This window comes from Arctopsyche grandis, chromosome 5 (genome assembly GCF_051622035.1).
Source record: "Arctopsyche grandis isolate Sample6627 chromosome 5, ASM5162203v2, whole genome shotgun sequence".
In the NCBI taxonomy this organism is placed as follows: domain Eukaryota; kingdom Metazoa; phylum Arthropoda; class Insecta; order Trichoptera; family Hydropsychidae; genus Arctopsyche; species Arctopsyche grandis.
Window position 1 is genome coordinate 13800923 of NC_135359.1, and position 15210 is coordinate 13816132.

At 33.1% G+C, this 15210-nt stretch overlaps 1 protein-coding gene across 2 annotated transcripts in view; it reads left to right on the top strand.

The window, feature by feature from the left end:
- The window catches only part of oaf (BRICHOS-like domain-containing protein out at first), a 62138-nt gene that overhangs the window by 33043 nt on the left and 13885 nt on the right, over positions 1–15210 (top strand). The window contains exons 5-6 of one of the 2 annotated variants that reach the window (XM_077431275.1): positions 4357–4369; positions 13533–13591. The exons of the other annotated variant lie outside the window; for it this stretch is intronic. Coding sequence (XP_077287401.1) covers positions 4357–4369; positions 13533–13591 — 72 coding nt within the window. The remainder of the gene's footprint in view (positions 1–4356; positions 4370–13532; positions 13592–15210) is intronic. 2 annotated transcript variants of the gene reach the window in all.

A 15210-nucleotide genomic window follows, 5' to 3' on the forward strand; every position in this document is an offset into this window, starting at 1 on the left:
TTTGCGAATGTAGAGGTATAATTTACTAGTTGAATTTTATTCGAATATGAATAACCTAAAACGCCAGTTGGAATATATTACAACTGAAAATACACTTCGACTGTAACATACATATATACCTACATACATGTGTATATACACCAAATAAGAAACGGGGATAGTTTGTGAGATGGCTATAGGTATAGCGAATTACTTTCATACGATTTCAGTCGTATGAAAGTAATTCGCTATACCGATTTATACGCGTCGTTTGCAATAATTCGAAGTTATTATATTATATTATACAAATTCTGAATTTCAAGGTGTGGGTGGATCGTTTCGCAATTTGGGACCGATCATTTGTATCAATCATAAAAGAATATGTACGAAAGCGTCAGTGTGTTCACCTTCGTCATTCATCAATGTCTTCTTTATTGGATGGCGGCAATGTTGGGCGCTCCTCTCTTTTTTTCCGGCGCAGATTAAATCTTGAATTTATTTTATATGGAGATGAGGATCCAGAAATTAAACGTACAGAAACAACGACCCGCGTGCAGAGCCGTCCAATCCCAGAGGCCGCTCCCCTCGGGAACGATCCGTCCCTCTCGTTTTTGGCGACAGAAAATCCCCTCAAACGCACCATCAAATCCAGTGCCGTGCGCCGACTATAAATTGTGTACAGTCTCCTGTGTCGCCTTTTAATATTTAATTGTACGAGTGCTTTCCGCTTTTCTTCGGAATTAAACAAAGAAAAAAGTATTTTTCTTTGTCATTTCGAGGAGAAGTTTAAGTACGTTTCGCTTTGTAATGAACCCTTAAATTTTCAAACTCGATTTACAGCTGAATGCCTCGTGAAATATGTTGTAATTTCCATACTCGGAGATAAACCTTGTGTTTATACAAATTAATTTCAGGCATAAAATTCAAAAGCGCTGAAGATTTTTTAGTACCAGTAATTTGTTCAAATAACCTGCGATCTCCGTAATAAATTCAGCTCTTCCGCTTAAAGCATCCGACCGAAATTGCTGTTTGCATTTTGGTGCAATTTTCGTATGCTAAATATACCCACACACACACACACACACATACATATATTCTAAATATATATATTTTAAATATTGTAAATTATTATCAAGCTTTAAACACGTCATTAAGCGATTATTCCACTCGTCTTCTTTTCGGGAATAACGACCATTTCTCATTAAATTAGTACATTAATTTTTGACAGCGAAAATAAGATAACGAAAGTTGGTCGTCCGAGACATTTGAAGATTTGCGCTTAAGGGACATTTACCTCCTGGACCGCTTTATCTTCGCGTTGAGAGAGATAAATTTGCGGCACCGTCTAGAGTTAAATTGAATGTAAGAAGAATTTGTATTCATACAGTCCCTCCTGAATAGTATCTTTGTTCCTTAATTTTGTAATAAAGCAGCTGTACCCCCCCCCCCCCATCGCACACCTTCACACTGTATTGTACATACATATATAATATATAACAAATTCCAAACGCCCCTCTGTTCAATTTATGTTTTCTATTTGTAAATGAAATTTAGAGAATTTCAATAATGTTCGATGTTTTAGTACATAATATGCATGCAAACAATATATTTATACATGAAACAGCCTATATCCATTTTGCTGACAACAATGACTAAATCTGCAAATAGAATGTTAATCGTGTGTTTATACTGTTTTTACAATTGTGTCAAATCGTTATAATTTTTCGATATATGTATTGTACATATATATTGAGGCCATTCTAAGAATGATAGAATTAATCAAGTACACTCGTCTAACAGAATGCTCCAAAGCGACAAGTGTGCTAAACAGATTAAGAATGGAAGAAAGTACATGAAAATACAAGTAAAAATACATAAATAGAAGAAAATAAATAGAGAAAAATAAATAAACATGACATAAAAATTCTTAAAAATTCCTAACTGATCAAACTAACCTACATAACTGTTCCAATTGGTCGCGACCTCCGTATCCGAGGAACTAGTGCAGCAAATGACGAGAGATGTGACAAATGTCGATGGCACCATCCAGTGAATTTAAGAAACAGAGGCCACGCGGAATGGGAGAATTGAAATAAGCCACAGTGCTTGCCAGAGGAGTGTGAAAAAGGGGTCCATATCAAACCCTCCGGAGCATGAAGGCCGAACTCCGCCAGAATATACAGGCAGAAGATAAAACCTCTAAATATGGAAAACAAGACCTTGATAAGGGCAACACTCCTCCTGTGTAGTGTAGTGTAGACGACCATACCCATGACGAATCTTGAAGGAAATAAATGTGGGTAAATCCCATATTGCTCCTTATAAAGCAGCAGAAGAATGCGTCTTTGGATAAGTTCGAGTTTGATCGATAGAAATTTGGTTGAATGACTCCAGATCATAGAGGCGTATTCCATGATACTTCTAACCAGAGCATTGTACAGCAGCCTCAGAACAGTGGGATTATGGAAATGTCATGTATTTGTATCGTCAAATTGTTTTCTTGCTGCTGCGTTTTCTCATTTCCGCTCGCTACTTCAACAACCGGCATAAATATACTTTTATTGGATTAATTAATTATTATTATTATTTATTATTTAATATTAATATTGTACTATTCTCTTTATCGTTTGGAATACAGTTACTATAGGTACTATTATTATACATTAAAAAAATTAAAAGCTTTTTACTTTTCTATTTTACTAGCCACTTTATTTTACGCATTATCGACCGCCCGATTTTTCCAAAAATTCTCTTAAACAATTCTTAAACCTTTTTATCAATTAAATTATATTTCATTTTAGTTATTAATACAGATCAAGAAACACTGGATTATATATAAATATATCATTATTATTGTATATTTTTACATTATATACGACATCTATGATCAAAATAGCAAAGTAGCATTGCATGCATTTATACAATTAAAATTCATACAAACGTCATCCACAGAGAAATCTATTTACAATTTTTTTGCAGTATTTTATTACACAAATCGGCAAACCTCGAAACGCTGAATAACTTTAGATTGGCAAGAGAAATAGGAAAGGAAATGCCAATTTTATAGGAACCATTTCAATGAAAATCAGAAAAATTGGCAAACTGTGTTCAAAACACTGCTCGAAAGCTTAATATGCTAACCACTAGTTCACGCTGCTGTAATACAACTTATTTATAGTTGTCTTCGAACGTATGAGTTATGAGATCCGTATTTCTCAAACTGTGGTGATTGCTGTATTCAATTTTGTATGAAATTTATATACATTTCAATATATTTTCATGTCATAAATCTTATCTATCTTATACTATCATTTTGTTATATATTCGAATGAAAAATTCAATTTGAGAAGTATGAATGCTACGCTAGAAAAACCAGCCAATTTCAATATCTTTCAGGCATTTGAAATCTTTTCTCAATGTACGTATGTAATTATTTTAGAATATCATGAAAAAAAGTCGAGCTTTAAACCATAGAAATATATATTTATAGATTATTACTTACTAATAAGTATATTTGAGAATAATTAAAATAAAAAGTTTACTTGATATGGCTATGGCTTAGCTAATATCTGCTATAGATGTCCAGCTTTTATAGCAGGGTTGTTATTTAACGGGTGGCTGCGTGCCGGACACACGGGGTTAATTGTCGCCAACCCCTTTGGTGTTGGGTTATATAGAAGGCAGAAAAGGCTTTGCATCCACAAAGGCTAGAGGCCAATTTCCGAACCTAGAGTTTGGACCAACACCTTCATTTGTCGATTGCAACATTTAACTATTGTACATACATACATAATTTTTCATCACAATTCATTCCTCAATTAGACGAACAAATCGATCGTTGAGTGAAGTTGTAATTTTCATACCTTTTATTCACACACTTATATAAACTATGAACTACAAATTCAATTTATAAAAAAATTAAAATATCGTGTCTTTGTGAATATTATGACTCCATTCTAGCTAAAATTCACTTAAAATGCTGTGAAGTCTTCCCAAGTAACGATCGCCCTTCAGTGCCATATAAAAATATATAAGCGATTATAATATAAATAACGTTTCAATGTTAGCTGTTTAAGGTTTCGGTAGAAAGATGAGTAATGAAACTTTGAAATAGGCCGTCCTTGGCTTCATTCTATGTTTAAAAGAGTCTGTAAACAAAAAAAAAGTTCAAAAACTCCTGTAATAGAAGCATTTACGATGTGAGCGAACGTATTATAATTTCTCTTTGCTCGTTTTCTTTCATCCACCACGATGCAAATTTTCTGTACTGTGTAAATTAAATTTTGAATTTTCATGCTTTTCCGTCGTGTGCCTCCTCTCCATTCCGCAAAAGTGAGAAAATTAAATGGGTCACTCGAGTTTGTTGAGGCTTGAAAGGAAACAACGTATCCATAGGTAGCCTACTTTTTAAAATTATAAGCCGCCTCGTATGCATATACATGTCTATATGTAAATACATATGTATATAATATAAATCAGTGTTGGAAGAAGCTACCTTTTCAAAAAAGAAAACAGTAATAATACACCAGTATTGTGTTACTCAAAGATGTAATGGAATAAAATTTTTCTGTCGTGCTATCGAATTACCCGTGTCGGATCTGTGACCCTCGTGCGATATCCTTAATTTTGAAATGGATCCAGAAAGGAATTTAATTGATTCCTGAGGAAGCATTGTGAGTGCAAATCCGCACCTGATACCTCGGGTTCTTATTTCAGGAACCGTATTGCATTGAATTGAATCAATTTCTACAAATACGTGTTTTTTTTTTATATTATACTATATACATACATACATATGTAGATATTATATGTAAAAAGGATTCCAAAAATAACGACGTGTTACTACCAGTAGAATTGATATTGATGTATTTAAGCAATTATTAAAACAAAATTATTACGTAAATTTCGATTAATCTTTAATTATTTGAATCAATTAATTTAATTAATTATACCAGGCGTATTATAAATCAACGAGTGTAAAAAAAATCAATAAAATTTGACGTCCTCCTTTGCTTTGAAGATAGTTTGTGTGGAAGGGATGGTTTTAGTTTTTAAATACTATACATACATACATATGTATATGATTTCAAATAATTTTCAAGTGAAAAAAAATAGATTTTTGAAAAATTCGGTAGGCAATTAGGCTTAACAGGCAATATATGAGCCGTTATATTTGAAAGTAGCGGAAGTCCAATTTTCAGTTCCAAAAACACTATTCCAGTTTGACTTAATTCACAAATTGTTATCACTACTCTTAATTCGATATGTCCAGAATCCCTGAAAAGCAGAAAAAACTTATTACGGGACACCAGTATATTCAAATATTGTTAAATGCAAAACATTATATTTAATGTTTTGCGAGATATTTCTCAAAATGAAGAAACATAGACACGCTATTTTCAAATATAACGGCTCATATGTATTCCAAAATAATCTCAGGTATAAGTCCGATATTTTCGGCATACGTTATCTTTGATTGTATATTTAAGCGGGTCCTTCGAACAGCAGATCAAAGAAAGAGTGTTGGCTCATTATTCGACCGATCCAAGGAAATTGGCCGATACAACGTTTTCTTCTAAATTCAAAGCAAACATACAATTGAAATTATTATATTTCGCCTCTGCTGGTAGCATTGAAGATAGAATTTTGGACAAAAACCGGTAGAGCCGGTTTCGGTAGTACCGGTATTAGAATTCCTATTATGTAATAATAATATTGTACTTGCACCTAATTCGGGAAATTGTGAAAAGCATCTGCCGATTTAATGAATTTTTTAATGTATATAATATTCTTAACAATTTTTATATACGTATTTTATTAGGCATAATATAGGCATTTGGAATACATTTTGATTATTTTGCATAAATACATACATATAATTAGTGAATCTGATTTCTCGAGAAATAAGAATTCTCAATTTAACTTCTCAATTTAAATTTCTGGAGAATTCTCAAGAAATTTTGATAAATGAAAAAACGTATGTAACACAGTAAAGTATCGTTTATTCGACATTATTGGATTCAAGAATACAAATATATGTTTTCGCATTATTGGAATGTAATTTTTGTATACATTTTGTATTGCATTCTGCCGATTCCCACGCCTTATTTCTTCGTATCGGAGAGGTGTCTATAATCTCCAAAGCAAATATGACACCGCCAGCCGGGTGTAGAAATAAATAGTAATAGGCCATTAGGGTATTAGAAACAAATAATAATAGAAAAAAAGTCAGGTAAAAAATTACGGTAAATCCATTCAGAGGATAATTGAGGGATTGACGCATTTGCATAGTCCAGGTCAAAATGAGATGAAGATCAAGTCAGAAAGTAGTCAAAATATGATAAGAAAAGAACATATGTTAGATAAGCCACGTTCGAAAGTTAGAAATTTATAAACAATTTTTCATAATTCCCAGACCTCTTACTTAAAAACTTCTAAGAAGTATGCACATTAGGTATAAACCCGCTCTTTCAAATGCAGCTTTATAAAGGGCAGTGGTTGTATACTTTTTGAAAATATTCGACAAAAAAATATTTTTATACAATAAAAAGTATTTTATAGAATTTCTCGAGAAATTATAAAATTCTCGAAAAATAATTTTCGAGAAGGAACACTACATATAATGCTTTTTTATTTATCTACATCAACAGGTGGAGTATTGTTTTGTTTAATTTCCGACTCGCACAGATTATCTACATATGTATGTATGTCCATAATATACATAGAAATATTGTTATTTTTCAATAAATTAAAAATAATTATACTTTCTTACATTTGTGTATTATATACATATGTATGTATATAGGAACGAAGGCTCGTTCATTTTCTTAAGCGTTATTTGTATGCCTTTTTTCTTTCTCCATTTCCCATTATTTCTTACACCTTGGGATTATGCTGCGGTAGTAGTTTTTATTGAATTTCGCATTTCTTGTAAGGTATCGTAGCTCGAGCGGTAGGTAGGTTTCACGTCCCTTTTCCTATACTTGTTATAGATATATGTCTACCATATCTTGCGGAGGTTGTTTGGTCTTCGTATCAGGATTTACTGTTGTTTTCTTACGAGATTTTAAAAAACGCTGATGGGCACTTTCCCCAGACAAACAAAAAGAAAATAAATACATCCAGAGCCAAGTGAAATCGAAACGGCGTGATATCTGAATCTAAATCTGTGAACACGTTCACGTGCTTTTATTCTTTATCAACTGTGTATTCTGTATTTTCACGCATCCACCACAATTTGATGGCGAACGAGTGCTCACTCGTGCCGTGGCACGCAGGAGTGCTTCTTCGTCCTGCGCGTAATCCTGGATTACGCTCACTGAGTGCCACTTCTAATATTCATGACCGTGCGTAAGTGCTCGGGATCACGACGATCACACACCCGTTCCATAATGCTTTGCTGGAATCGGAAATGCGCTTAAGTTTACCAATTAAATATTTAAATCTTAACGGCACAATGGATATTTACCAATAATCGTGTGCCTATCCCTCTACGATTGATTGAAATCGCATTTTTGGGATTGCTATTAGTTCTCCGATTGAAATGGCGAACGCAAACCTGCGTGTGTATTCTCACAATTCTTCTGAGAATTCGTTTGTGTTTACAGAAAAAAAAGTAGAAACACTCTGGTGAAGTGCGAATCGGTATCCTCTGTGGAATTTCATTAGATGAATTTATCTCCAAATCCGTATCAAAATAATCAACGCGCTCAGAATACTAATTTATTAAATGTAATTCACACAAACATTGTTATTGTCGAGAAGAGAATTTCTATTATATATAAATAATACATTTGATTGACATTTTCATATTATAGAATACGTCACCGATCGGTTTCAATCACTCCAATTTGCGTTTAAACATATCAACCTCAATTCCAAGATATCTTTTCAAAAATTCATAACGTTACCTTTAAGGATTTTATATTTGGACATTTTGCTTAACGGAACCAACATATCATCGTCATCTTAGACATATTTTTGATTTTCTTTTGTGAAATATAAAGGCTAAATCATATTATTTAATAACATGATTAATACACAGATTACATATTAAATTTTTCACACTTGCTTTTAATTTTCAAAATAAATTCGCAATATTGTGGACGTTAATAACTACTTCCCTATGTTGATTAAGCTAAATTACGTCCATTTTCGGTACAATCTCATCGATTTTCGAACACCAGACGCCTTAAGGCCTGTTTATATTATCCATCATTGCACGTCAACAGATCGACACAGCACTACACGGAAAATACTATGTCTGTTCATACTATACAGCACCGCTCGTTTTCGACACGTTCATACTTGTTTTGTACGAGTGCAAGGCAAATTTGGCTTACATTAGGGTTGCCATACGTCCCAGTTTACGGGGACATGTCCCCGTTTTGAGGCTTGCGTCCCAGTGTCCCCTTCAGAACGATATTTGTCCCAGTTTTCCATAGATATTATTTAAAAATATATCTTTCCGATAATATATATTTAACTGGGTCTGCACAAGAAGCAGAGAGTTATCAGTCCTTCCAGCAATTACAGGGATACTAAGTATGTTGGAGTCGTTGAAAGACCTTTAGGAATTAAAATTTTTAGATGATTAGCGAGACTAAACGGGACACAATTAAATCTAAACCCCTCTTTATACTGAACTATAGGATTTATTTTCTTAAAAGAAGAAAATGCTCCAAAAGTGATAATTGATTTCTTTAAAAATCCTTTGTCAGAACTTTACACCATGTTTGTACACAGTCAAATGTTTTTATTTGAAAAGCAAATTAAAACGCATGAAAAGGCTATTATAACTACAATAGAAGTAAAACATATTTTAGAAGATACAAAAAAACAATTAATAGCAAGATTAACTATTAAATACATAGGTTTACAAGCAAAACAAACCTACAACAAACTGAAGAAATCCAAAGAAATTACGATAACACAATTAAAAGTGTTTGATGAAGAAGTGGATAATTTCTTTAAAGTTGGAATTAAATATTTGTTTTTTTATGGATGGTTCTCAATGATGTACTCAAATGGGAACGAGTTGAAAAAACTATTGCATATTTAAGTAACATGAATATATTTTTCACGGATTCAATTCACGAGGAAGTAATGTACATGAAATAATTTATTGCAAATGAAACACGTGAATAATGGGATACCAAAGATGTACATGATAAATAGTTATGCTTTTTTAAAAATACTAAAGAAACAGAAAGAAAAACTAACCTACTGAAATTGTACCTGTAATACTTGTACGCTATCCCAGCACATAATGCACATGTTGAGCTTGTATATTCATTAATTAATACTCAGTGGACAAATGAACGAAATAAGGTTTCAATTGACACAGTAGAAAGCATAATTCAGTGCGTTTTCAATTATAAAATTTTATAATTATGTAAAAGGGAAAAAGTAAGAAAATTATGATTGGGCAACGAAGTCGTCATTTCATGCGTGAATATTTCCAGTGGCCAAAGAAAACCGGTTCTTGATACGTTTGGTGACATGTACTGCTGTATAATATGAATAGATTGTGTCGGTTACTGTTTTTTCGTATACGCCACGTACCACGTACACGGAAGAAATTAATGTGTCCATATATAATGGACGAAAGTATATTCTTAATATTGCCATTTTCGTGTAGCTGCCGACTTGTGCTGTATTATAAACAAACCTGTATGGGCAGGTGTCACGTTTCGAATATAGATTTTTACTATAATTTGTAAATCTACCCCTACATATTTAGACTATTAATTTAATGATGTAGTCTTGAATTACATGTGCGATGCAACTGTAATTCAATACTAATGTTTTCGGTCTTGGTCGGTCTTCGGATTGTTTTCGGTCATAATATATGTAATACATATATGATCCGTTGTAATTGCAATTTTTAGTTCCAAATACACTATTTCTGTTTAACTTAATTGACAAATTTTTATCACTTATTTTAATTCGATATGTCCAGAATATCGGAAAAGCGGAATAAACGTATTACCGGCCACAAGTATTTTTAGAAATTATTAAACGTAAAACATTATATTTAATGTTTTGCGAAATATTGCTCGAAATGAAGAAAAGTGTATTTATGCCACTTTCAAATATAACGGCTCAAATATATAAATATGTATACGCGGTATTTTTATTCTGCAAATTTTTATTTTATTATGTACGTAGTAACAATAGATGAAGTTTTGTGTTTCAAGTTTTTCAAGGTTCATTTCATATTGGTTCGTGTACGTGTTACACTTTGTGTTCATACAAAACGTTGCTTTTATTTATTCAATGAAATTCGAACATACAATAAAACTTTTCGACCATGCTTACCGATGACGTATGAATAATTAAAAGGTTGACGAACAACTTCATCCTTTCGTGTCGCACGTTGAGGAGCGAACACGTGAATTATTACATATTTGAATTTGGGATGCAACATCCCGGAATGAGTTCACTCACGCTGAAGTAAGCAAACATACTTCAACTGGTACATTAATAACCGTAATTATTTTGTTAATTGAAGCATTTTATTTGGATAAGGAGAATTCGAATTTTGAATTCGAATGTTTATCATACCTTTTGAGTTACATGCATATGTATGTAGGAACATGTGTACTTGATATTTACATTACATTAATAACCGTAATTATTTTGTTAATTGAAGCATTTTATTTGGATAAGGAGAATTCGAATTTTGAATTCGAATGTTTATCATACCTTTTGAGTTACATGCATATGTATGTAGGAACATGTGTACTTGATATTTACTGCCTAACGAGTAGTGAAGTGTTCTCGGATGAGATGATTTCACATAATGGGGAAAACATGCTAGGATAAATATTTATATGGAGCCGTCTCCACTTTCATATAAAATCAGCAAAATTTTCAAATTCAAGCATTTCTATATGATATTTTATATCATACAAATCTTCTCAGAAGCTATAGAAATTCTCGGAATCAACAAGAAAATTGAATTATATTTTCAATTTCGGCCTACATTTGTACTCAATCAATAGTTGTATGTATTTTTAAAAGGCATATTTTCCATATAACGACCGCTTGCATACATACATACATGTAAAATATTAATACCCACAATTGAAACCCACGCTTCAGTTGTGTACATGTCACTTTTTCACTCGGTTAGATTTTAGTACTGCGTTTGATTTTAATACGCTATCCCACTTGAAGTATAATCTAATCAATTTGTCTTTTCCGACTATAGCACTTATAACAAAGGTTGTTGTTTACGGGAAATCAATATGTTTGACGTCCACTTGACGGAAATGGCTTCAAACGATACGACTTTTAATAAAATCTCCTTTCTGCTCTACCAGTGGTTGAGAATTTCTCTCCCTTCAATTCTTTCTGCACGGTTTCCTCTCCCACAGTGGACCTCCTATTGTGCGTGTATTATACTGCTGGGCACTCTGGCCGCCCTAGTGCCGGATATTCGTTTTCGATCTTATTGTTGTTTCACGCACAATGGACGGCTCTTTGTGTTTGGAATAATGCTCTTATCGTAGAGCCACCTCTTTTCACTCATGCCTGTTGATAATGTTTTTTTTTCATTTAAAAAAAGACCCACCCGTATTCTGACATTTTAAGAATCTATAGCATTCGATTTTCCATTTGTGCGGAAAATTGTTGCGGTATCGCTTATATCTGACCATGCATGGATTACGCAATTTCCTATTAAAATCATAAAGGTTTATTTATTCTAGCACAGCACAAACCGGCAACTGCGCTTGCATCTTGCATCATTAAATTGATAATCTAAAACTGTAGGAGAAGATTTACTAATTGTAGTTAAAATCTATGTATATTCTAAACGGGACATCAACCCATACTCAAGCCAGCAACCGCACGTAAACAGCAGTTCGAAAAATATTCTATAGTATATTATATATTAGTATCTATGTATCTTTAATATATAAATTCGAAATATACTTTGTATGTTTGTTTGGTTCGTAAAATCCGTGACGTCAACGAGCAAATAAAAGTTTCTGTGCCAACGATATTGATATCGTTGAATATTATTTTTTTTAGATTCAAAGAATTTTAATAAAAAAGATAAATGAATGCTTACTATTAGATTAGCCATTTGTTTAAGCGGTTTATATTACAAACACTGAACAAAGCCAGGTAAAACCACTAGTATTCTAATATTCAATAATATTCTATATGTACACATTCATGTGTTCCGTAATGTGTATGTGACGTATCGTAACAGCAATTACCGATACGATCTATTCATATCATACAGCAGTAGGTAAAATTCACCAAAACGTGTCAATCAGAACGTGTTTGTTTTGGCCATTATGGAAATATTCACGGATGATGTAACGTCAACGTGGCGAGTGCACCCGTACTAACGTAAGTGTTGCCATGTACATACATATGAATATTTTTGGAATCGTCATATTGTGACAAAATTGACTCGACTACAAAACGCAAGCAATATTGCGCCGCATTGTCGCGCTCTGTAAGCCGATTTTGTCTTGCACTCGAACAAAATAACGTGCCAAAAATGGGCGGTACTGTATTGTAAGAATAGAAGTTGTGCTGTGCCGATTTGTTGACGCACAGTGCTGGATAATATATGTAAATAGACCTTAATACGTAAACAAAAGATTTTATATTCATTATTATAACTAGTATATGCATGTCATAAGAATGAACCGCCGAAGCTTATAAGTGTGCGCTTTCAAATCTATTCTTGATCAAATCTATTTTTACTTGTTAATTTCGCTTTAAGACAAACAATGAAGCTAAAAGGAGGTATGTAAAAACAAACGTATTAATTTCTCCAGCCGAAATCTGTTACGCGAAACGCCCTATAACGAGAATTCCTACATCAATAATGTTATACGAATTGTAAATTCGGCTATTTGAACTCATCAGAAAAATTTTGTCGGATTTTTGTTTTATTCATCAGGTCGAAGAATACGCACTTTTTTATTTATCGCAAAGTTCACAACTTTCTGAATTTTCATATTTAAATCGCGTATTTGCCGACAGCGGTACCGAAGCCTATCAAAAAAGTGTTTTATTCGGGTCTTATTTGCTTTGTCATTCAATATTGAAAATTTTACAATGTTAATTACATGTTATATTAATGACGGGTATACAATTTTTTATAACCCAATTCTTTGTAATTCGCTTTTTATCTCCGTTTGAATGACGCACGAACAATAGACACTTTATTTCATCTTTAATATCCGATGAAGTTACTTTATTATATTTTATTTCCCATCGCTTACCGTCGTATCTCGGAGCCTTTAATGACGCCATTGATCGGATTGAGAGGCGCCTCAAACCAAATTGACTCTTTCAATTTCAATTTAGTATCGGCGTTACAGTCATTTATCTTCTCGAAAGACGTATCGGATTAAAGGTGCCGAGAATATAATAAGGGATAGAAACATACGACTCGGTATTCTCAGCCTCTCGAGTAACCGAATTGAATGTATTTGCATATTATTTATTAAGCCTTCCCTTATTGAGTTGACACTCCGAAATTGTCTACGTTTTCTCTTTCCCATTTTCATATTTAGATTAAATTTCGGCTTTATTCAAATACCCACCTACATTTTCCCACATAAATTTAAAGACAGTTGAAGCACATATTCAATTACTAAATTTTAATATAAAAAGATGTATTATAATTTAATCCATATATTTGATACGCATACATATGTACGAACATGAGCAATACTCTTTTTTTGCAAACACTGGTTTGTGTAAAGGATATTTTTTTCATTTTATTTTTACTTTATTTAACTTGCTTTTCTGAAATATCGAATGTATCGAGAAAGGATTTATATGTATATTATTAGTTTACATATGAATAGCTGATCCATTCACTCACATAATGCGAGTTAAACATGAACGAGCATCCGGTATGGTATTTAAAAAATGTTTTCGTACGATTGTAATATTTATATATGTACATATAATTTTCAGTGATGATACAAGTCTGAATCTACTATCTGCGGATTCCTCATCGTTTTAATCGTAGTATTTTGCATATTTTACATTCGACGTATGTACATAGATATATTCAGAATTTTTGATCGTGATTTTAGAGGCGCTCGTTCGACCTACAACCCAACTTAGCGGTTCGAGCAAACAAACAAGCAAAGACAAGCTGCCGAAAACCCCCCTCTCAAGCCAACTTCAGCTCTCGGCGCCTTTGCGCGCGTGTAATAATTAAAGATATCATTAATTAAAAGAAAATATTTACCCTGGCTCGAGAAAACTTTCCCCGATTCGTATCCCGCAGATCTGTTCGCTGAATTCTAATTGATTCATGGTGTTTACTTTAGGTTCGCATTCCCATTTGACACCGCCAAAGCTGTCGCAGAGTAATATATTACGCATACATTATTTAAGTAAACGGATCTATAGCGCCAATTTATCCATATTACATATAAAAATATTTAAAAAAAATGCTTTGATATACCTTTATACTTACGATCATATTACTTATATATTATTCGTATTATATGTACCTTTCAATCCACTTTTTTACGGTAAAATAATTTGTTTCGTGTTTGTTTTTTTCAGCTCTACGGTAATTTGCTTTTAATCGCGGTACAACATTATTTTTTCTACCGCAGCTTTTCGGTTGCTATTTTCCTAACCGCAGCATCTGGAGAGCACTCTTTGTCAGAGTTTTTCCAAGTCGGCTATATTTTTAAGCTCGTAAATTATATACACGAAACGTGTAGCTTTAAGTACATATTACGTAGTCGTCTATGAAAAATGTAATTTGATCTACGTATGTATCCTTTTAAATATATGTAATGTAATCTACGTATGTATGTAATCTACGGAATTCGATTGACTTAAATTTTCCGACAATTCGTCCGTTTATTTTCAGTCGATGTCATATTGCTATGCGGCAGTAATCTGCGCCGTAAGTATAATATTGTATTATATAGGTAGTAGGAAGATAAAACGTCCTGTGAATTGTAATTCAGGAGGCAACGTATCCCTCCCAGCTGCGTCTCGTTTAAATAAAAATGCGTAGGCCGCAGATTGCCTGTCGTATGCCACCATTGAAGGCGACAATGGACCCGAACGTGGACCTCAGCTTCCGGTTGAATTCGACCGCGACTTCAAAAAGATCACGCACGGATCCTATCAGCGTTATCGCTACGCTGACTCAAGATCTTTTTCACTTCTATGTAATACAAAAAAGTGCGTTCGTAATACTAAAAGAAAATTTAGTATAAT